The sequence below is a fragment of the Apiospora marii genome (genome assembly GCF_038362585.1).
Source record: "Apiospora marii strain CBS 49790 chromosome Unknown utg000004l_segment0_segment0, whole genome shotgun sequence".
Lineage (NCBI taxonomy): Eukaryota > Fungi > Ascomycota > Sordariomycetes > Amphisphaeriales > Apiosporaceae > Apiospora > Apiospora marii.
Window position 1 is genome coordinate 282,751 of NW_027117375.1, and position 22,801 is coordinate 305,551.

Here is a 22,801-nt window from a genome sequence, read left to right on the forward strand (position 1 = left end):
ACCGGGAAACGGGTGGGCAGATCGGAAGCATGGCCCTCACGCATCTCGCAAGGCGTCGTCTAATCTTGCTAGTCGTGGTCACTTTTTACGAGCCATTCGTTGGATTGTGTAGCGAGCCTTTAGAACGCATGGCTATCTGTACCTCCTACGGTATGGCAACGAAAATCAAGATAGCCCCTGCCGCCTGCCCGTTCCTAGATGCAATGCGAGGGTGCGACTGCCGCTTGTTTTCCGGAGCACCAGGGTGGCTGCCCAATCACAACGGAGCATCTAAGAAGGAGAGATGGGCTAGAGATCACAGAGATCCTCTCTACATGCCTTCCAGGGGTTCGACGGCCAATCTGTCGGTTGCGGTAGGAGCACATGAAAATTTGAGTTTAATTGGTGTCAGGTGCATTATGTACAAATGGGCAAGTGGCAGGCACATACCAAATGAAAAGAGAAGGCCTGCAGGTGGACCGTAACGACAACAAAACTTGGTTTCTTCCTATCGAAGACCGTGGTGGCCCAGGGCAGGCTATGTACCTGGTAGAGACGCCTCATGTAGCAAGTGCCCAGCAAGGCCATTGCAAGACTCGAGGCTTGTCTCCCCGCGCAATTTCAGTGGTTTGTGGAGGTGAACCCAATTAGAACAGCAGCCTTTCTACTGCACGGATCTGGACATGCATCCGCCCTTCTCGATCCAACACAAGGACTACCCCCCTTTTCAAGATCTGCCACTTTAGTATGGTCAGATCCTCCAGTCCACTTCTAGATTAAGCCTCATGATACGACGACGCCAAACCAAACCAAGCTTCTTCTAGACTGCCCCGGCTGCTTATGGCTGATTTAGGACAACCTCTCAACAGCTCGGGGCATTGCACACCGAATGTTTTGCTTCCCCTTCCTGCAAAATTTGTTCAAAAAAGAGGTTGGGCTTGCTGTGAGCAGGCCAAGCCAACTAAAATGTTTACTATTAATAGTATCATATTCTGTGAGGCTGTGTATTTCTATAGCTTGGATTTCGTCCAAAGCCCCATCTTGTCCAACCCTGCGGCGCCATCGTAGATGTCTTTCTCCACCATTCTGGTGTTGATCTACAGTCGTTCGTCGGGTTAGCAGGTGTTCCAAGTATACAGTCTCGTTAGGCTCAAGGCAAAAAGAGAAATACTCACATGTTGAGGACCAAGCGCGGATATGTCCTTTGCTCCCAAGAGCTTCATGCACGTCTCCATCTCGGCCTTGAGAACTGTTGTCGATACACAAGTGTCAGTACACAAAAAATACAGAGGCGGTGCAGCATTTCGTTTCCCCAACTTACTCTCGAATACGCGCTCCACGCCAGCTTGGCCGCCGGCACCCAGTCCGAAAAGAGCAGCCCTACCAATGCCCACTGCCTTGGCCCCCAGACACAGCGCCTTCACAATGTCAGTCCCGCGCTTGATGCCCCCGTCCACCCACACTTCGATCTTGTTGAGCACTTCCGGGCAGTACTTCCGGATTTCGAGCAGCGTGTGGATGGCCGGTGGTGCCGTGTCCAGTGCGCGGCCTCCGTGGTTGGAGAGGATGACGGCCTTCACCTGGGGAGCGTATTGCGCGGCCAAGTAGGCGTCCTCGTGTGTCTGGATGCCCTTTAGCACAATCGGCAGGTCCGTATGTTTCGCCAGCCAAGGCAGTGTGACTTTCCATGTAAGATCCGCGGCAGTACCCCAGAAAAGTTGCTGCCCAACTCCGCCACCGCCCGGTCGGCTAGGTTCGCCTCCCGTCTTTGCCGCTGCTGCAACTGGGGCGGTGTTGACGAAGCTGGACTTCTCATCCAGCTCGCGCTTCCCGGGGACAGGAGCGTCCAGCGTCAAGCAGATGAGCTTGAACTTGTCTGACATCTTGTTGATCCGGTCCAGCATGGCCTCGCTCTTGGCCCGGTCATTCTGGACATAGAGCTGCCAGCCAAACATCTGCCCTGGGCTGGCGTCGGAGACGATCTGCTCCGGGGTCATTGAGGCGTTGTTCGAGATGATCTGCAGCGCGCCGAACTTGCTGGCGGCCCGCGCAATGCCTTGCTCACCATCAGGGTGGCCTAGCCTCGCCATTGCGGCCGGGGCAACAAACAGCGGCAGGCCTACCTTGGTGCCGAGCAAAGTAGTGGAAGAGTCGCACGACGTGCAGTCGACGAAAACCCTGGGCCTCAAGAGAATGTTACGATAAACTAGGCCGTTGTTGGATTTGGACCAAGTGTCATCGCTGGATGAGTAGTAGTAGGCCCAGGCCCTCCTCGACATCTTCTTTGTGGCCAGTTCTTCGATTTCATTGAGGTTCAGCAGACTCTCCAGTGGAGGGTCTACGTCGTCCTTCCTCTCCTCCTTGGCCGCCGGTTTTGTCGGGTTGACCAACGTCTGAGGGTCGATCTTGCCCAGCTTGGCCTCTGGCTTCAAATTGTCCTCCAACGTCCCAGGGGGGTGGATAGGGTCATATTCTTCCGTGGCATCTCTGCCAGCCAGTTGCAAAATGACCTTGGAGCCTCCCGGATGCGAGGACAAGAAGTCGGTCACGTCGTAGACGTGACCATACAAGACAACCCAACAGCTGTCGGGCGATGTGTGCTTGGCCACTAGAACCCGGTTAGACGACGTGTCATGTATCTCTCCTAATACTCGTTACACGGAATGTTTCGAGACTTACCTTCCTCAGCATTGAAAGTCTTCATCTTGGCGGGCGGTTCTTGATGAGGATCAAAGGAGACGCCATTGGTGTACACGAGTGGCGCCCTTTTAGAGAGCCGGGTGGGACCTTCGGCTAGCATTAACCCGCAACAACAAACCGGGGTATCCATCGTACCCCATGATCATTGCGGGCACTTCACCGATCACTTGGCTCGCGCTTCTCGGAACCAAATGCACACTTCGTGTCGTCTAGGAAGTTCACGTATATTTCTTAATCTACCTTCCGTATATCCTCGAATCTGAAATCTTATTCTGCTTTAATTCTTAGAAAAAAAAAAGGCGATTTATCGAAGTCCGGAAAGAGCTCTTTAAGCCCGCATTTTATTCCGAGGAGTATGAGGAGCGCGAGTTGGTAGGAAGGAATTGATAATACCTGGCTAGAATGGGTATCACAGCAATTGAACTGCCCGGAAGTCTAATGGAGCGCGATTCTGATTCATTCGAAAATGATCTCTCGAGTGGCCAGGGTGCCAGATTATCGCGGCGAACCCCGACTATGCTAAAGTGTCGACAACCACTACACTACAACAAAACGCATTAACCTTGGATGTCACCCATTCAGGAGCGATACTCAAAGTGCCACGGTGCAAATGATTTCTTGCGGGCGAGCCCAATCACTTCCTGCTTCTTCCATGCCCCCCAAAATGCCCTTTCCATGACAGACAAATGCCCATAGGATCGTCCACCGAGCCTCAAATGAAGACAGCCCTAGGATCGGGTCTACTTCTCTAGGCCAGTTGGCTGGATGGGTGAAGAGGGCGTCGAGGGCTCAGGGACAGCACCATTGTCTCCCCTCTGCATCTTTTGGATGCTGGACGGAGGTAAGATCGGAGGCGGGATGGGGGTTGTGGATTTCCCAATCCACTTGGGGTAGCGACGCCGCTTCCTTTTCATTCCCGAACTTGCTGGCTGGGGATCATCTTCCTTCTGAGGAGTATCATTATGTCCCTCGGCGCCTTTGGGTGTAGAAGGACGCGGGGCGTAGCTCGTAAAGGACAGAGGTGCGACAGGACCTGGGGCTCTGATGCATGTGCGCCCACGGCCGAGTTCTGGTTCATTGGTTCTCGGTGGCAGGATGGGAACAGGAGATGTCGTCGGTGCTGTGAAAGAAGATCTGCGCGCGAGGCTTAGCCATTTTTCTTGGACTGCTTCCTCGGCGGGGGTCGATGGCTGCTTCTTAAGCACCGACGTGGACGGATGTGAAGAGTCATTTCCGCTGTCCTGCCCAGAGTCGGAGACATCTGTTGATTCCGAGCCCGAAGTTGTGCTAGCTTCAGGTTCGGTTGCCGAGGCATCTTGAATTCGCTCCAGATCCTGGAGATAAGACTGGGCTACCGAAAGAAAGGCCTGCAGGGACCTGGAATCTACTCGGAGTGACTTGCTTGGAATTGCGTGATTCGCTCCTTCAAGATGCTCGTCCAACAAGTGCAGGTGCTTCCGACATCGCTTCTCCCAGTGCCTCTGCTTTTTTGAATCACTGCTGTCGGGAGGGAGGACGCTTCTCAGTTTATCTCCTCTGCTGATTAGGTCTTGCATCGTCCGCTTTAGGTTGCCATAGTCCGGGCTTGAGCTGCCCCGGGACGCCTTGGCTTGCTCTTCATTGTCGCTCGCCACGTCGTGCTTTGGTTGCTTCTTCAACCGCTTCTTCGGCCGCTCTCGCGTGTTGGGTTTATTTGATCGCTTCTTGGTCGCAGCTCCATCCTAGGAAACTGCACGCCTTTCTGCGCCCTTGGTAGATCCTCGCTTTCGCTTCCCCATCCTGCTCAGACTAGCCTTGGGTGGTGATGGAGGAGGTGGTTCACCCCAGTTGGTTAAGTGATCTTGCTGAGAAGTGGACGTAGACTGCTAAAAAAAAAAAAAAAAAAAGTGCAGCAGCAAAGATTAATAGCCACATTCGCCTGATTTTGGTAGTTCAAGGCCGAAGGCGGATTGGCTCATCCACGAAAAGTGCGTGAACTGCAAGTAAAATAGTGAACCTCACTACCTAGGTACACAGGGCTCAGGGCTTCCCATCACGTTGCTTTCACTGTGCTCCTACCTTAGGTGCGTTGGGATCAGTTTTGACCTGGTGCATGTACCTAAGTACTTCTTCTGCACCTTCCCTAAGTGCTCAAGGTCCTGGCACTGGTTTAACAGCTCGTGTTTTCTCCAAGAATGGAACTTCAGGCATACGTACACGCTGACTATCTCTATAGGGGAGTTTCTATACAGAAAAAGAAGTGAGGTTATGTGTGATATCTATATTCTGACGGAGACCGCTAAAGCACCAGACACTGGTCTGGAGTATGCGATGGCGCATCTAGGCCGGAGTTCGTACTCCTCAGGTGCTAGAATAATAGTCGGGTCGGACATTAGCCCTGTCGGGCACTAGGCACTAATCGTAGGATGCTACCTAAACAAATCCATCTCAGAAACATGTGGAAGGCTCCATCATGGGCACACCAGAAGGCACACCGCCGCTGCCGCCATCACCCAAGCTATTACTAGAGATCGACGGGACGGAGTGAGCAGTTTGAGCGGGCTTGGCGGGAAGCTTCGGTAGCAGCCGGCTCGCGGTCCGAAGTAGTGGCAGAGATAAGCAGGAAAATGACGGAATAGCCCCGTGTGCTGTTTTGTTGCCTCCCTCTTTCGTTCTCCAATCTCCGGACCTGGGTTCCTGAAGCAATTCGAGGCATATGAAATTCACCATTGGGGATGATTCGGTCCGCTAACAGGGTGTGATAATCTCATTACATTAGAGTTGTTTCTAGAAGCAGGATCATCTAGTAAACCTTGAAACTGAATTCGATTGGTTTCCATCGCCATTCTCTTCCACGCCTACAGAATGGCTAATGACGTGAACTCTGCGGAGGTCCACGGCTGGACCCTGCAGCTTAGAATGCTCCGACAAATTCCTCGCCGCCAGCAACCAACGACCGAAGGGGGGTTGGGTGGGTTGCATGCAGTGTCCCCCACGCCCGCGCTCGACGGACGGACAGAGACCGTATGTAATCTTGAGTCTCCTGATGCTGAGGACTTCTAGCTATTGTTTTGGGGACTCATTACGGTATAATCTACCGAAGTCTTGCACGAGTAATTTGGAGCTTGAATCTCTACCAGAGCTGGAAAATTTGTATCATTGGCAAACGTTCACATAATGAAGGAGGACAAAGGAACGTGGAGCATGGCCCGATTCGGCCAAGGGCGCAGTCGAACTGTTGAAGCTTAAAACTACGTGTAGCCACCTAGCCCAGTATGAGGTAATATGCCATTTTTAGCAGGTAGGTATGATCCCAATGTTTCGACTTCGTACGATTCTAGGCGAATGGGTGTATTGCGGCCGGTTACTCATCAAACCTACCGACTAGGTACTACAAATTCACCGAGTCCGTCCTTCAATGTGCCTTCTTCCATCGCGGGCTCCTCAAGCCAGCCCATGTGCATATGCAAGTAAGTATCTGTCCATGCAGATAGTTTCAAAAAAGCCGGGAACCGGACCAAGGTGGGCAAGGATATTTGAACTTCAAAGTCCGCCTCCCGCCTCCAGTCAGTTCTTCTGCATGGTCCACTCGGTGACCCGTTCGCGTAGCTAATGTGATATGTACTTTTGACTTACTTCCAACAGACAGCTTAAGCCCGCCCACGCTTCATTGATATCGCCTCGACCGCCATACCATCACAATCGTCATTCTGCTGATTACACAGGCCCTGGCCCCACCGACACCGATTGCATCGACTCTGTTGTCTGTCTTGCTACTTCGGCTGTATCGCGCGTGTGGTGCGACGGCCTGCCCCGGACAGCTTACAGGGTACTCCGTACACGCCATACCATACCATACATGCAGGGAGCTTGTATGTGCTGTGCTGACTGACACACGTTAAGTAGGTATGCAAGTACATGCCTCCTAATCTACGTACGGTACGGCATTAGGTAGAGTAACACCCGACTCGATCTGATCAATCAACAATCTCTCCTGTCGCTGTATCCCGCCCGCCGTTATCGATAATCGCCGTCGTGGGTCTTGCAGTGTCGCAAGGAAGATAGCTCCAAATTATTACCGCTCACCCCACCATCGTCACCACCGCCAGGCAATATCTCCCCAGCTCAAACGGCCGATCGAGACTCCATTACTCTCTGCCTATTCTCCTTGTCACAGCCCAGCACCCAGAACCTGGACTTGTTTAAAGAGGTCCCACGATACTTGCAAAAAGTCTGCGCATACCTGGCTGCCCACTACTCGCATTGGTGGAGCTTCCTGTCCCTTAAAATTCCCGCCCGCCCACGAAAGACCAAAGGCAAAAATAAATAAACCATCTACCTACCGCCCATCGTCAAACTTACCTGCCCACCTACGCCCACCATCACTGCGCTCAACATACACACCCACCTCACACCCAGCACCATGCCCGGCAAACAACCCAGCCTATTCGCTTTCCCCGGCCTGGACGAGCTGGCACCAGCCCTGCGCTCTTATGTCATATCCTGCCAGAACGCCGGCTTGACTCGCCACGGTGCCTTCAAGGTTGGTGTTTCCGGTGGCTCCCTGCCCAAGGTGCTCGCCAAGGCCCTGCTAGCACCCGCCACCTCCGACGAAGACAAAGTCCAATTCGACAAGTGGGAGATCTTTTTCGCCGACGAGCGCGCCGTGCCGCTGGATCACGAAGACAGCAACTACTGTTTACTAAAGAAGGAACTGCTCGACAAGATCCCCGCCAACCTGGGCCAACCTACCGTCCATCCTATCGATACGGAGCACCTGAACGACACTCAGGAGTTGGCCGACCAGTATGAGCAGCTGCTCGTCCGCTCCTTCGCGAGCCGCGACTCGGTCAAGCTGCCCATCTTCGACCTGCTCCTCCTGGGCAGCGGACCCGACGGCCACACATGCAGCCTGTTCCCCGGCCACCCGCTTCTCCGTGAGACGAGCGCCTGGGTCGCGCCAATTGAGGACTCGCCTAAGCCGCCGCCGAAGCGAATTACCCTGACGCTGCCAGTTGTCACACACTCGGTAAAGGTCGCATTCGTCGCCACGGGTGGCGGCAAGAAGGAAGTCATGAAGGAGATTTTTGAGCAAGGCAACGGTCTGCCCTGCGCATTGGTAAACGAGGCCACCGGAGAGCGCTGCAGCTGGTTCGTCGACAACCCGGCCGTAGAGGGCGTCAGCTACCCTCGACGTGGATTCATGTGAATCCATCGAAGCGCTCTCTAGTTTGTGTTACAGAACACTCGCCGCGTCTTGGCAAATGGTGCTTCTTATTGTTGCATATCAGCATCACGGCGGTTCCATTCGGTCGTTGACGGGATACATCCTCTGGGGGGTAGTGCAGATACCCGTGTCGAGGTCGACGCACCTGCATCGGAGCAAAATCTCACTGTTGGAATTGCTCTGGGTTGACTAAGCTCGAGCTTCATAGTGTTGCTCGCGATAGTTGGCTTTCACACCCCCCGGTTCATGGATCCTAGACTTTCTTTTGGTTTTCCTCGGTCGAAGATCACAGGGGACTGTGATCTTTACTTTAGACGGCAAATCAGGACGCATTCGGCAATGGCCTGAACTGATTGGTTTTACTTAGCATCTACGGAGACGTTGGCATGGCCTTATGAGATTATGATAGAAATAAAAGAAAGCTTCAGCCCATTGTATGGTGCCGCAAGTGGAACGCACTGAAATGAGCATCGCAGCGGTCGACAAAACCCGGTTGCTTTTTTCTGATGTGAGATGCTGGAGGGGCTCCCCTTTTATTTGAATGACATGATGCATCGTATCGACTAATATAGGTCGGCGATTCTACATGTAGCTCTAAAACCACAAGTGTTCAATAGAGATATACTTCGATGGCGGGAGGCCGAATAGAAGCCGCCCCTTTAGAATAACAACAAGAAGTAACGCTGCACGATAACCATAATGCACGGCACGGCGGTTCCCTTTTCCACGGGACTGGCAGATTTACTTCTGCCCTCACCGGTCCAGTTTCTTCTCGCGAATAAAAGAGGTAGAGACGAGGCACAGGCACGCCAGCAGGGCGATAGGCAGGAACGCCCACGCGGTCGCTACGGCGTAGCAGTCGCGGACGGTCGTGGCGACGGGGGGTGGCAGGGTCCAGATGTAGTCGAGGCTCTGGCGCACGTGGGCCTCGATCTCGGCGGCGCGGCCGCCATCGCGCAGCCGTGCCGCCAGCTCCGTGCGCAGGACCTGCTGCAGCACCGCCGTCGACAGGCTGATGCCGAGGGTGGTGCCGAGCGAGCGGAAGAGGTAGGAGCAGGCCACGGCCATGGCCATGTCCTCGGGGGCGCAGTTGGCGATGATGGCGATGAGGGTCGTGGTGATGGCTGCGGCGCGGGAAGGATTCTTGTTAGTATGGACAGACATACATGTCGTTACTCTATCTCTTTGGCGAGCGTCTTGGAGAAAAAGGAGAGGGCTGAGAACAACTCACAAATACTTGCTCCCAACATCATGAACGCCATGCCGATAACGACGCCGACCACGGATTTGGTCGGAGTACCCACGAAAAGGACCAAGGGTATGATACTGAGAAGCAGGATGGTGAACCCCGTGAGCGTCAGCCCATAGTACTTGCCCGTCTTCCTCATCACGAGCCCGCCGCCGAGCGAGCCCACCAGCCCCAGCACGGTGCTGGGGACGAACATGAGGCCGGACTGCGTGGCCGTGAGGGCCATGGCCGCCTGGTAGAACATGGCGATGAAGAAGAAGACGCCCATCTGGGCCGCGACGCCGAAGAAGTTGGACCCGTACGCGGCCAGCAGCGGCGGGTGCAGGATGACATGGCCGGGCGCGAAAGGGTCCGTCGCGACCTTGACCTCGATCAGGACGAAGACGGCGAAGAGGACGGGCGTCAGCGCGAGCGGCACCACGGTGACGGGCCGGCCCCACCCCTCGTTGGCGCCGTTGTCGAGGCCGAAGAGCAGGACGAAGGCGGCGGCAGACAGGGCGAAGGCGCCCAGGAAGTCAATGCGCCGGAGCTTCTGCCGCCAGTGCTGGCTCGCCTCGTCCGCCTCGTCCGGCGCGGGCCGCGACGGCAGCACGGTGAACACGGCGGCCCACGCCAGGATCGCGATGGGGAACTGGCCCGCGAAGGCCGAGCGCCAGCCGATCGAGTCGGCCAGGAGCCCGCCGATGGGGCCACCCGAGGCGATGCCCGCCCCGAAGACGATATTGATGTAGCCTTGCCACATGCCGCGATCCCGCAGCGACACTAGGTCGGTCACTAGGATCGACACGACGGCGTTCATGCCGCCGCCGCCCATACCCGCCACCCCGCGGGCGATGCACTGCAGCGCACTCGGTCAGCTACTTGATCTTGGCCTTTATGTTATGCACAGCACATAGAGCAGGCCAGCGCCGACTTACTAGTTGCACTATATCTTGAGCGAGGCCGCAGCCCAGACAGCCAATCCCGAAGACTGAGTAAGCGAAGAGTAGGCATTCCTGTAAGTTTCAATGGTGAGCACAAGGTCTGAAATCACGTATAAAAGGGGTCAGGGTATTGATCACCTTTCGGCCGAAGATGTCACTTAGACGGCCGTAAAGGGGCTGGAACGTGGTGAGAGTGAGGAAATACCTGTCTCACGGGTCAGTATCTCGCCCCGAACACCCCTTTCCATCGTTTATTGCACTTACGAGGTTGCGATCCAGCTTGTATTGTTCAAAGCATTCAAGTCACTGCCCATCTTGCCGTACGTCGCAATTGTAAGGGTTTGGTCCATGGCCACAAGAAACAACTAACAGTATTCATTGGTCTTGGGTTAGGTTTCTTTCCCCTGTGTTGGTAATATTTGGACTGCAGTCCGATCGTCAACTTACGCCAATCGCCAGGGCCGGAAGCAGCTGGGCCATGTTCACTTTGATCTTCGGCTCGTCGTCACGGATGCCATTGGCATCGCCGCCGTTGGTCGGCGCCGGGTCCGCAGTATCGCGGCTAAAGGTGCCATGGCTGCCGTTGGTTTTGGAGACGCAGGCTGCTGGTGTCGCATCGCCCTGCTCAGGAGGAGCGGCGGGGCCTAGCAACGGCGCGGTCTCGGACGCTGTGTCGGTGACACCCCGTGAAACAACCTCTTCTTCAACCGCCATAATGTGTTTTCCGGTATGTGACGCTACTACAGGATGCGAACCAACAAGCAGGTCGGACGGTGTCGATGGCAAATACTAGGCAGGTACTACTGGCCGGCTGCTACGTGCTCTTCGTGGCAATTGGCGAGATCCTCACCCCTCGAGAGATTTCATCCCTTGGGGGCATATGAGCGATTTCGGGCCAAGTCGCACAGGTCCGACGCCGGGTGTAGCATCGATATGTTTCCCCGCCACAGCGCGCATCATTGATAACGGCTGCACGCGGGCCAGCCGCCGACGGGAACCTTGCCAGTGCAGTCAATCATGCTGTGGTTGCTATAGTTCCTAAATATACATACCTATACCTCACCGTCTTTTAACACAGAGGTATACGAAGCTGTATTCGCTCGCAATATCGGTCCAAGGTGAGACGACTATACTTTTCTGCTGGGTGAGACTCACCTCTGGCGGAGCCTCTTCGATGATTGGACGGACGGTATACGGGCCAGTCGCATTGTGTGCAAAAGTGCAGACTGCCCAACTTTTCCATCCTATCTATCCCTGTCCTCGTCCCGTTCCATCCGAAGAAGAAGAAGAAAACAAAGCCAAATATGTACATCCTGGCTCATTACAGGGCTTGTCAACTGAACTTTGTGTATGTGTATATTGCATTTAGAAATTCCAAATTCATTAATTGTGTACATGTCTGAACGTCCGATGACCACGGCCTGTTCATTTACTGGCTACATCTTAGGTAGCACACGCCGGCCAGTATATGACTGAGGCGCTCGATCGGAGTTGGAGCCAAATTTGACCAGTACCTATAGGTATCACATGTACGTAGCACTGCCTGCATGCGTCGATGCCCACATGGTGATTTCCGATCGTGCCGGTTCGTCGCATTGGTAAGCACGCCAGCTCCCATTGCCAGTGCGTCTCCCGCTTCCCCACCGATTGCGGGATCGTACCAACTGGAGTGGTATATCGTATATGTACTTTTGTATCAAGAAGAAAGAATGGGAAAAGGAAAAGGGCAAGAGAACAGAGTATAGATTCCCATCATGGGAACTAGAAAGCTTCCAAGAAGCTTCGCGGCGTTCCATGAGAGAAAAGAGTGATCAGAACGAAACAACGGTTCATACACTAGCCAACGCCCGGCTCGGAATTCGCAACCACATACCTTTTCGTAGAGCCCCAGGTGGAGCGGAAAACGTTGATTGCATGATATAGCCCACAACTGGCCAGGTTTCGCATCGGACCCAGTGGGCTTTGGCTTACTACATATCGCCATGTTGCTTAGCACCCAGGGCTGCTTCCCAGGGAGCCAGGCCAGTAGGCCAGGCCGCCCGGGTCTGCCTGCATCATCGAGGCTGGACAAGCTTGACATATGGATTGACAAAAATAGGCGGGGACAGGGTCCTGGTTGGAGTTTGGAACGCGCACTCCGTCTAGTCGAGCCGCGACAGCTTACAGAATCTTGGCAGTCGTGGGCCAGCCATTGGCGGGCAGGGTCTGATGATCCCCAGCATCTTCGCTTCAGAGCAAACCAGCCAAGCGTGCCAGCTCGTCAAAAGTGACGATGCATTGTCACATTGGCCGCCCCCTGTCAACGTGCAATCGCAATTGCCCCCTTCTCGGCCCTACGCTAGCAGGGCCAGAAAGCCTTGAAGCAGGCCTACTCAGACGCCTACTGGCCGACACAACTACAGACCCTGGGTGTGGCTGGCGCCCCCTTCTCACCCCCTCCTTGCCGACGACCGTTATTGTTGTTGTCTCATTCCAGCAGCCTGGAAAGACTGATAATAATAAGATCCATCTCCTTCCCGTTACAATGCGAAAATATCTGCAAACTCTGAGAGGGTATATTTACGAAAACTTCTGCATACAAAACCACAAGGGGAAGAAGAACAATATATCAAACATTCTACATGACTCGGAGGTGGACGTATGACAGTACCTGTATATTCTCCGCATACTACATGTAGTCCTGGCTTGACGCGACTCTCTCCCTGTCAGGCTCAATTTAAACTTTGCCGTCGGTCGCGTCTCTCGAGATATTCTAGGGTTGTTTCAGATCGTCTAGGGGGTGGGAGCTTTGACTGGCCCGGAATTGCTTCTGATGACGGACCCGGGAACTATTCACCTTGTACGTGTATTCGCATATCTCGCAGGGCTCCGGATCCCTGTTGCAGTGAGCACGATTCTCCACCACTCCTCCCACTTAACGATCCAGTTCTGCCCAGTCGTCACCGGTACCTGCATTAGCCCGCGCAGAACGGGCTCCCTCCAAAGGAAAAGCTGGACACTTCTGGGCCGTGGCAAGCAGGGTTCTGGCGGCCGCGGGTGTATGAGGACGTGAACATCCAACACACCGGCTACTTTATTTATTCTTTACAGCGGGACCTGTGCTACCTATGAGCCTATCCTCGCCATCTATCTTCCTTCCTGCGGAGAAGACATTGCAGGATCAGCATGAACATCTAAGGGCCGGACTGGGAACTACGCAACCAACTTCGCCTCCTTCATGCCTGTCTACTTCAGACGAACGCTCTATAATGGATACAGCTTCGCTCCAGACCCCTAGAACGGGGCGCTCTCGCTTCTCCAAAGCACTGCCAGCCCCTCCCCCCCGGTCTGCCCGACGCCGGCTTAAATATATCAAACACAGCATCACCACCACCACCACCACCACCACCACCGCCAGGCCCCTTCAAAATCCCTCGCAAGCCACCGTCGTTATCGCATATCCCTTCACCCACAGCAGCTTTCCCTCCCCGAAAGAGCAGTGTTGGTGCCCGGCTCAACCTGACACAGGTCGTCACCCCTCCATTGCCGGCGCTTCCGCCTCTGCAGAAGGAACTTCCAACTACCCCCAAGAAGATGAACGCCATTCCCAGGAAGGCCGTTGGCCAGCCGCCGGCAGCAGTATCCGCAACGGCATCAGTAGCAGCGCCGGAGCTTGCGCCGCAGGGGAAGGATGCGTCTACTCCCAGGAAACTGAAACGCATGTCGTCCATCTCGAGTATACTGTCTGCATACTCCAGCGCATCCAACATCTCACAGGACTCTGCGCACAGGTCGTCCCAGGGCAGTATCGCAACAAAGGACAGTGAACCGTCTCTCTCACCTGAACGTGATGCGGTTGATCCTAGGGCCAAGCTCTTTGAGACTCTGGGCGACTATTCGGGAAACCCCCATGCAGACGAGCTCCCCAACGCCAACAGCCAAACGGAAAATGGGCAGCAACAATCAGGGCCGCCTGTCCCGGCCAAGGACACAAAGAGAGCGGGTAGCCCTACTCTGGGGCTACCGGCCAACCCCCGGGGCGGGCTGCCGGCGACCCCTCGGTCTGCAAAAGCTATAAATGGGGAAACTGTATCATCGTCAACCACACCGGCCCCCGCAAATCTGCGCAATACCTCACCGTTGACTGCACCTGCGACTCCTGAGACTGCCTCTCCGCCGCCAAGATCTAGCAAATTGGAGACAATATCGCCAGCCACGCCGGCGCCCGCCAACGCACGTGCGACCCCTCCATTGACAACGCCCCACGACCCGGAAGCCGCATCGTCATCCCCGTCCGCACCGGCCAACGGTACCCAGCCACTGTGGCAACGCCGAGCATCCAAATCAGATGCCAGCATAAAGGTCCCAGACCTCACCCTGACCGTTAGTCACGGATCGACCGGTACAACCTCGTTAACTTCACAACCGCTCAACGGGCCACCTGTGCCTTCTAAGACTGAATCACCCTTGCCTCTCAAGTCATCGTCAGGCCTGCCCGGACGCAATATCCGCCCAGCCCCACCGCCTCCAACCAAAGCACCCGCATCCAAGGACCTTGACAAAGAAGAAGAGATGAAGAAACTCGCAGCTTCTGTGAGGGCTGTCGCCAAGTGGGGAAGCGGCTCCGGGTCACCTAAGCAGGAAGAGAATAAGGCGCCCACACCCGGCCCGGCCGCCGGCTCAAGCCCGAGTATTGCACCTGCGCGTGATGGAAACATGCAGAAAGGGGCAGTTGTAGAGAAGAGGAGCCAGGATTTCGTGTCACCCCTGTCATCGCCCGAGGTTCACCCTTCGTCCCAACGTGGCCAGCAAGGAGCCTCCCAGGCGGCCACCGGACATCCGAGCACTGCGCAAAACTCTGATGGCCGAGACCAGCCCAGCCAGCCCCAAATGCCCCGCGATGGACAGTCCATGCCACGCCAACGAGGTGACATGTCTCGTTCCAACGAGCAACAGTCGATGAAGTCTCCTATACACCAGCGATCGCACGAGCAACTCGAGCAGCAGCAGCAGCAGCAGCCCCAAGCGCTCGCGAGCCAGAAGTCCAACTCGAGCCTAGACGAGGCCTCGCCCACCGCTTCTACTCTCGGGGGTCGCCGCCTCCTCGCCCCCAATGGAGCCCCCGCGCCTCGCACGCGTCCCTCTCTCAGCATGGTGGGCGAGGAGGTCTCCTTTACCGAGCCCACGCCGCTCACCGACGGCCAGCAGACGGAGCTGACGAACGCCATCATGCTGTTCCGCCGCCACGACCGGCCCGTCGCGGACGAGTACCCCGTCCTCAACGCGCCGCCCCTGCGGCCTTGCCACCTCCAGTGCCTCGGCGACCACCAGGGCTTCATCCGCACCAAGAACGCGGTGCACTCCATCGCGTGCGCCACCTGCCACGCCGAGGACCGGGAGCCGCGGTACGTCTGCACCACCTGCTCCGTGCGGGTGTGCCTGCGCTGCCGGGACCTGCTGGAGAAGCACAAGGACACGGCCGTGGTGCTGGACCTGATCCAAGGAGGTGGTCAGGCGGCGGGGGCGGCGGGGGCGGCATAGGAAGGGATAAAATGTACCATGAACGAGGGCGTTTTTCAAAGGACAAAGGATACCATTGCCATATTTTTTACTTTCATATTCTAATGGAGCAAACTTGACCATGACCAGAACAGACTGGGTTCTCTGCTAAGTGAACACAGTTCCACGGCGATTCTTGCCAAAAGTTCACAGAGATGAAACACAACCGTGACTAGAGAATGTGACGTATACTATGCCGAGCGGACTCGGGGTAGGAGGGCGAGACAACGAGATGTTCATAGCGGAGTCGGGAATCGTCATGGCTCACGCCGTGTCTCTGTAGGCCCAAAGGTAGGAACAGGTATATCATAGCCATTGACAGTAAGGTCTCCAACTTCAGTGCTTTGGATCCTTCTGCATGTCTGAGCTGTACCGTTCGCAACTACCGCTTCTGTATGCAGTCTGAGTTGGCCTGCTGGTTACATTTCACACATTACATCCACAGAGTGAGTCCCTTGTATCCTACGAATGCTAGATCATCCCATCCATACTTGATATGCCGCGTTTATAAGCTAGGTACCTAGTGATTCCAGAAATCGATATTTTATTCAAACTATGTACATCAATTAGTTCTCCATCCGCGGTACTGATTGTGAGGCTCAAGCGTACTGCAAATACCTCAGGATTTCTGCTCTGATGCCTACCTATGCGCTTACAGTTGACCGCTATATTAGAGCTAACGTTCAGGGCGGTCGGTCCCTAAAGCGTGCTGCTTTTAGTGCATCCTTACAGTAGTTGTCAGCCCCTCCTCAAGGCCCGGCACTTCGGTGGGGTAACACCGGCCTCCCGCGTAAAGTACATGTCACCCAAGCTATGGGGCCTGCCAGATCGACAGAGCAGCAAGGGCCCTGGCATCAATTGATCTGGGCTTATTAGGTAGGTAGATTTCCACATTTGCACTTCAAGGTCTTGGGGGCACGCCATCTATCGGCTTCCTTTCTCCATGTCGACCTCACCAGCCTCTAGCTGTTCACGATGTCGTCGACCTCGGGTCTGAGTCGGACTCGATCACTCCGCAAGCCTGCCACCAGCAGTGCCGGCAGCACGAACCAAAAGGAAAACAGCAAGTTGGCGCCGCCCCCGTCCTCCAATGACGCCGGAAAAGCATCGCCGAGCCGCCTGCCACAGGTCAAGCCTCTGACACGGTCCGCAACTACCACTGCCTCTACTACTGCAAGCGCCCGAGCCCGGGCAACAAACCCGACGAGGTCTTCCACGGCATCAACTGCAGCACCAGCAGCATCATCATCATCGTCATCAACAACAATAACAACAAGCAGGCCGCCATTATCCGGCATCCTCCCCGGCAGAAATGGCCTAGCCACGACGAGACGGGCGAGCCCGACCACGGCCGAGAACACAGCAGCGGCGGCGAGGCCTTTGGGGAGGACGCCCACGGCACGTCATGCACCTTCCGCGTCGGCAAACATAAGAAGTGTCAGCAGAGAATCGGCGGCCCCGACCCAAAGGCCATCGAGCTCTGGCGGCGTCTCGTCCACATCCACTACGATTTCGAGATCCAAAACGCTTGGGCACTCGCGGGCCAAGTCTACAGCAACCGGTCTCACCGCCGCCACCACCCTCAAACCGCCAAGCTCTCGAGTCTCGAATGCTGCCCCGTCTACCGTCTCTACGAAACCGACAACTCGCTCCCAGACACTGCAGGCACGCGGCGCGACCCACCGGGCCTCTGCCTCGACATCTGCTGCCACTGCAACAGCAGCTACGGCTTTACCTGCTGCCGCCCAGAGTCGCCCGGCCTTCAACACCAATCAGCAACACTTCTCGCCGCTCAAGTCGCAAGCGCCTAAGCCCCTCACCTCGACCTTCCTGGCGCCGCCCTCGCCCTCGAAGCTTCCTTCCAATGTCGCCATCTCAGCCGAAACGGCACGCCTGCAGACGGAGCTGCTGCAGCTGTCGCTCCTGCACCGCGACGCCGGGCACACGGCGGCCGAGTGGCACGAAAGTGCGCAGCGCAAGCTGGGCGCCCGGTTCGCCGAGCTGGTCCGGGCCGAGCAGGCGCTGGGCGGGCGCGAGCGCGACGGGGTCGAAGCGCGCAACGCGGCGGTGCTGGTGCGGTGGGGCGCCGCCCGCGCTAGCACCCAGGTCGTCGGCGGGCTCGAGGAGAAGGTCCAGATGCTGGACCAGGTCGTCAACGGCGTCTGGCGGTTCGGCGAGCCCGGCGGGCGCTACGCCCGGGTCGTCGAGGAGTTCGAGGACTGGGCCGGCCGCTTGCAGGGTATCATGGAGGCGCGCCGCAAGGGGGATCTCAACTCGCTGCTGGGCAGCGGCGTGGATGATGGCGACGACAAGGGCGGCGAAGAGGTGCTCTTCATTGGCGATCTGGAGAACCGCTGGCGGGACGAGTGCCCGGGCCTCGTGCGGAAGCTGGAGGAGTGGCGTCGTATACTGCGTCATCTCGGCCCGGCCCCTGATGATAATGCTACTACTACCACAACTACGACGGAAGAAGGAGGGGAGGTTGGCGGCCAAAAGTCGAGTCTGGCCAAGATCCTCGAGGGCTGCACGAGCATGGTGGACGACATGCTGGCCGAACTAGCCCTGATGGAGCAGATGGTGCGCGAGGCGGTCCGGGCCGAGGACGACTGGATCGAGGCCATGAATAAGGAGCTGAACCTCGGCAACGAGAAGGATGCCCCAGGGGATAGATCGGCGCCGCTTTGGAAGATGGTCGTATGAAATTGAAACGAACCAGCACGATGGGCAGGTAGCCCCCCTGCCTGCCAGAGATATACCCACGTTCTTGCCTTGTCGTTTTTTAGAGTCTCTGGTTTGTATGCAGCAATCACATCTGTCAGTCACAATGTGGTGGTGGTGGTACTTCAAGGTTACCATAGGATGTGTCATAGAAAAGCGTGTCTTGCACTTTGCTGATTGAGGGGGTTTCTATCTGCTACGAAGGAGTCGGCTATATAGGTGTTTCAAAAGCGTGAACTACTGTGTATAGAAAGGATTGTTCCCTTGATTCTGGAATATATTGAGTATAGGCACTGTATCTAAGTGCTAGCACTTAATCCGAGAAATGACATCTTCAGTTGCAGACAATTGTCGCCGAGTTCCCTTGGTTTATCAGCCACAAGTCCTTTGTTCAATAGCAGATCAGCAGCGTGGCGGCCTAGAACGGTAGCGCAGGCAGAGTAGGTTCAAGCGTCCGATGGCATCCCCTTCGTATACTCTAGTCGCGCTAGGTCCAGTGACTATCGTCATCGCCAGTATCGAGGCGGAGACAAGAGCCCGGGTGACAGTACCATCCGGGTTACTCTTTGAGCCAAGCAGACGGCACGTAGCATCCCATCTTCGATGACGGCAAGGGCTTGGGACGGGCGATCCAGTGGAGGCCTTCGTCCGCAGCGGCGTGATGGTGCTGTATGCGGGCATATCGGCGATAGTCGTTCAGGAGATCGATGTCATCACCGAGCGACTCATAATCCATACTTAACATGCGGACGTCGTCCACCCAGATTCGGTCCCCCGAGACTTCGGGCCACCATCTGGGGTTTGGCCACAGTGATAGTTGGCGCAGAGACTCGAACCAAAAGAGCAACATGGCGGTGTCGGGGGTCCTGATCACTTCTTCGAGGTCGGTCTGGATGTCACGGTAGTCGTTCTCGCCGTCGCTGTCGAAGTCCAGGTCGTCCGCGCGGATCCCGACGTAGTCCAGCGCCACGCGTTGGAACGACGAGATGACCTTCCGGAAGTGACGGAATTCTTCCGGGCGCCGGAGGAACTGCCTAGCTATCCGGGCGTCGCGGAAATTAGTACCGAGCCGCTGGTCCGGGCCGTCCTCGGTGGGGTGCAGTGAGCTGTAATCGGGCATGCTTGCAATAACGAGGATGTCGGTGGCGGGGTTGCAGCGTACCTGACGACTTCTGCGGGGGCTACGACGAGCAATGAATCGGGGGCCTCCGTACTCCCAAACGCGGAGGCTCTCGGGGTACGCGCGGGTGACGATGTCGCGAGACTCGCGGCATGCTGAGCCCAGCGATCGGAGTAGCAACCCTGAAATCCCAGAAACGACATCCTCTTCCGGCTCTTCGTCGTCCATGGCCAAGGCAAAAAAGCCGTCAGCCATACATACGCCAATACGGCTTGGCTGTCCCTCGGTGTACTGGGGGCAACGGATGTGGCAGTTACAGAATTTCTCACCCACTTGTAACACATGAGTGCATGGTCGAGTGCGTGCGGTGGTGGATGGCGAGCCGAAGGGCACGGTCGAAGTCGGGCAGGGCCTCGAGCCATATCTTGTTTCTAAGTTCTGGAGGAAGATTGGGGAATCTCAGGAAGGCTGCCGCGGGTTTCAATAGTGGCGATGTGTCCATGATTGCAGCCCGTGACCCCGTATGTGTATGCGCTGGCGATTGATCCTTCCTCGTCTCCTCCTTCTGTGCTGCTCGGGGGGAAGCTTCTACAATGTAGTTTGTCGCGGTAGCCATCTATCGCTCGGCTGCGGGGCCAGGCTATCTGGACTAAGATCACATGCTTTTGATTTTTTTTTTTAGGGGTTTCAGGGGAGGCTACGCATTTAACCTTTCTTCTGGCCATCCCGGGCCATCGGGCAATGATCATATTGCCTACCCTATGTGCCCAAACGCATGATAAGTGAAGGGCATTTCAAAGGAAAACAAGCAATCACAATGCTTTTACCACAGTACGAGAACGTTGAATCCTGGGACGACGAAGCCATGGTTAAAAGGGGTACTCTAGACTATTTCCCCTTTCGTATCGGCTCCAAGCCAAACAGATCTTCCGAAAGTACAGCGTTCCCACTGGCATCCAGTGGCACCTCGCCAAATAGGAAAGCAGTTCTCTCTCGGGTTGCATTGGCAGACGGACGCTTACGATGGTTGCCCGAGGGAGACGCTGTCGAGGGTGAGTTCTTTGGCTTCTGCGACCCAAAAACCTCTGGTTTGGAGGATGCCGATTGGTCTGGCTCGAGCATCCAAGAGAATGAGGATTGTGCTAAAGATGAGCGCGTAGGAATAGGTGCCGGTGGCCGCGGGAGCACGGTAGCTTGGGTAGGTGTTGCTGCTCTAGAGGTTGAAGATAGGGGGTCAGTGTCCATAGCATCGGAATGGCCGTTATTGCTCGTGGTTTCTTTCGTGGGAGATACAGATGTGCGGCTAGGGATGTGGGGGGCGTCTTTGGGCGTTGGGGAATCAAGAGCCATCTCGGGTGCGCTGATGACCATTGCTGCGACCGCATCACTTGGAGGATCTGGCGATTGTGGATTGGCCTCAGGCCCGGGATGACTTGGTGCCGGAGGGAAATATTCGTCCTCTGGCAGCGCTATAGTCGAATCCTCCAAGTAGATTTTCACAAACTGAACTTTGGCGGCCGCTATTTCCAAGGCTTCTGATTGCTTCTGCTTGTCATCGGAATCCGATGTTGCCAATGTCTTCAGCGTAGTGATGGTCTCATCCAACAGCGACGCTAGATGCTTGTTTCTCTGGTCCATGGTGGCCACGGCTTGCATGGCTGTATTGTTAGGCCCAGGCTCAGCAAAAAGTTCGCGGCTTGCTTTCATCGTTGTCTTAGCTTCGCTGACATTGCGGCGTATCTCGCCGAGGGCATCCCGCACGGCCTGATTAATGCCGAGCTTTTCGCCCCTTTCGAGGACGCCCTTGGCCGCACCCTGAAACAAGGCCTCTACACCACCTTGCTGCTGGATAAAGCGTTGAGGGGAGAGAGGTGATCGCAATCCTAGGGCGTTTTGTCTCAAGCCTAAGCCTAAAGATCTTGGCGTGCTGGGTTGTGAGGGAGCCTTGGGTGAGTCTGGTAGTTTACCAGTGTACTTCAAAATGAGTGCTGAGCCTCCGGCAGGAGTAAGATGGTTCTTGAGATATACCGCGTCATCTATGAATGTATGCGGTCCATAGGGACCCTCGGGTGGTGGATACTTCAATAGGAGCTGCAGAGCGACAGAGTAGTCGGCCTCGATGACTACATGATACGAGTTAGTGCATCTAACATTGCTACGTATGGGGTGGTAGACTCACGATCCCAGCGAATCCTGACCATCATGGCAGTACAAACCAGATCTATGAGCTGCAAAGATGGATCAACGGCGAAAAGGGTATCCCAAAGCACGAGCATCTGGTCAAAAGGAAATTCACGGCTGAAGAGCAGTCGGATCCACCGGCTGGAGAGAGGTTAGATAACCCGACGTCGAGGAGGGATTGCCATTAACCCACATAAGGAAGATCTGAGGCAGGATCTCGATAGCCTTCAGGTGATTCGACAGGTCAGGGTCGACTTTATACAACAAGACTTCGTGGATGTACTGGCTCTTTTCAACGATGCTCGACTGCCCCCCTTGTGCCTCGTCAGCGACTTCGTAGAATGCCTTTGCCTGGTCCATGACTCTGGAGAACAGGGCAAAGGCGTCATGCTCGGCGAAGGAAGCATCCAGCATCTCAATCATAGTCAAGTCTGCTTGGCCTTCAAAGGCTGTCTCGGCTGGATTAATGGCGTCTCGTTCGACGACGAAGAGAATAGGCGCGAGGAGCTCGTGCATCCCCTGACGATAACCACCAACGCCAGGGTTCAGCTTGCAGTAAATGAAGAGCACATCCAGAATCATGGCCTGTATACGGGCTTCATGGTAGAACGGCTCATCTGGTAGGCGCTGCACATCCTGCAAGATCTCGGCCCGCAGACCCTCGTCCTGCCTCAACGTGTTCCATGGTGACTAGCAAAGCATTAGCATGCATAGTTCTGGGTATGCGTTCGGTGACCTTAGTCCAAGACTATCTGTCACATGACTTACATCGGGGTCGTCGGCCAAAGGGTCAGTATTGACAGAGGCCAAGTGCTCGGGATGGTTGATATACTTTAGGAAATGGTCTCTCAACGACGCGTAGGTGCTTCTCGACTCCAGAAGCGCGTGGGTCCAGCTGGTGGTATCGGAGCCATGGCCGAGCAAGAAGGTTTTCCAGCATATTGATCTGCAGCCGGAGATGCAGGGGCTGCCGGGGCCATTGAACTTGACAGCGCGTTGTAAGTCGGCCAGGCTAGAATGCCTCACGGTTTCTTGCCATCGTTCTCTGAGAAGTAAAAAGTGCACAGGTCAGTCAGACATTCGACTCTCGGCTAATGTAAGTAATCACAGCATGCATGGGCAGTCTCACGTCGACTCAGCCAGAGATCGCATCCTGATGAGATGAGGCCAATCTCCCCTCAGGGAAG

The 22,801-nt window shown here is 55.7% G+C and overlaps 8 protein-coding genes across 8 annotated transcripts; 3 read left to right on the plus strand and 5 right to left on the minus strand.

Moving 5' to 3' along the window:
- Window positions 1–989: 989 nt before the first annotated feature.
- On the minus strand, window positions 990–2,683 carry PG985_006024 (uncharacterized protein; the record flags this gene model as incomplete). Its single annotated transcript, XM_066825793.1, has 4 exons — window positions 990–1,076; window positions 1,155–1,228; window positions 1,301–2,587; window positions 2,659–2,683. 4 exons carry the CDS (start codon window positions 2,681–2,683, stop codon window positions 990–992), a joined length of 1,473 nt encoding a protein of 490 aa, XP_066685400.1.
- A 736-nt stretch (window positions 2,684–3,419) lies between these two features.
- PG985_006025 (uncharacterized protein) lies at window positions 3,420–5,130 on the minus strand (the record flags this gene model as incomplete). The annotated part of the gene is made up of 4 exons (XM_066825794.1): window positions 3,420–4,400; window positions 4,876–4,902; window positions 4,950–5,056; window positions 5,115–5,130. 4 exons carry the CDS (start codon window positions 5,128–5,130, stop codon window positions 3,420–3,422), a joined length of 1,131 nt encoding a protein of 376 aa, XP_066685401.1.
- A 1,951-nt stretch (window positions 5,131–7,081) lies between these two features.
- On the plus strand, window positions 7,082–7,867 carry PG985_006026 (uncharacterized protein; the record flags this gene model as incomplete). Its single annotated transcript, XM_066825795.1, has 1 exon — window positions 7,082–7,867. One exon carries the CDS (start codon window positions 7,082–7,084, stop codon window positions 7,865–7,867), a length of 786 nt encoding a protein of 261 aa, XP_066685402.1.
- A 771-nt stretch (window positions 7,868–8,638) lies between these two features.
- On the minus strand, window positions 8,639–10,771 carry PG985_006027 (Vacuolar membrane amino acid uptake transporter fnx2; the record flags this gene model as incomplete). Its single annotated transcript, XM_066825796.1, has 6 exons — window positions 8,639–9,009; window positions 9,117–9,972; window positions 10,052–10,129; window positions 10,196–10,262; window positions 10,322–10,422; window positions 10,505–10,771. The coding sequence occupies 6 exons, from the start codon at window positions 10,769–10,771 to the stop codon at window positions 8,639–8,641; spliced, it is 1,740 nt and encodes a 579-aa protein (XP_066685403.1).
- A 1,810-nt stretch (window positions 10,772–12,581) lies between these two features.
- Window positions 12,582–15,707, plus strand: PG985_006028 (uncharacterized protein; the record flags this gene model as incomplete). The annotated part of the gene is made up of 3 exons (XM_066825797.1): window positions 12,582–12,695; window positions 13,316–15,441; window positions 15,686–15,707. 3 exons carry the CDS (start codon window positions 12,582–12,584, stop codon window positions 15,705–15,707), a joined length of 2,262 nt encoding a protein of 753 aa, XP_066685404.1.
- An 863-nt stretch (window positions 15,708–16,570) lies between these two features.
- Window positions 16,571–18,295, plus strand: PG985_006029 (uncharacterized protein; the record flags this gene model as incomplete). The annotated part of the gene is made up of 1 exon (XM_066825798.1): window positions 16,571–18,295. The coding sequence occupies one exon, from the start codon at window positions 16,571–16,573 to the stop codon at window positions 18,293–18,295; it is 1,725 nt and encodes a 574-aa protein (XP_066685405.1).
- A 577-nt stretch (window positions 18,296–18,872) lies between these two features.
- Window positions 18,873–19,935, minus strand: PG985_006030 (uncharacterized protein; the record flags this gene model as incomplete). Its single annotated transcript, XM_066825799.1, has 2 exons — window positions 18,873–19,724; window positions 19,774–19,935. The coding sequence occupies 2 exons, from the start codon at window positions 19,933–19,935 to the stop codon at window positions 18,873–18,875; spliced, it is 1,014 nt and encodes a 337-aa protein (XP_066685406.1).
- A 386-nt stretch (window positions 19,936–20,321) lies between these two features.
- Window positions 20,322–22,554, minus strand: PG985_006031 (TBC1 domain family member 5; the record flags this gene model as incomplete). The annotated part of the gene is made up of 4 exons (XM_066825800.1): window positions 20,322–21,556; window positions 21,613–21,755; window positions 21,808–22,280; window positions 22,447–22,554. The coding sequence occupies 4 exons, from the start codon at window positions 22,552–22,554 to the stop codon at window positions 20,322–20,324; spliced, it is 1,959 nt and encodes a 652-aa protein (XP_066685407.1).
- Between the last annotated feature and the right edge of the window lie 247 nt (window positions 22,555–22,801).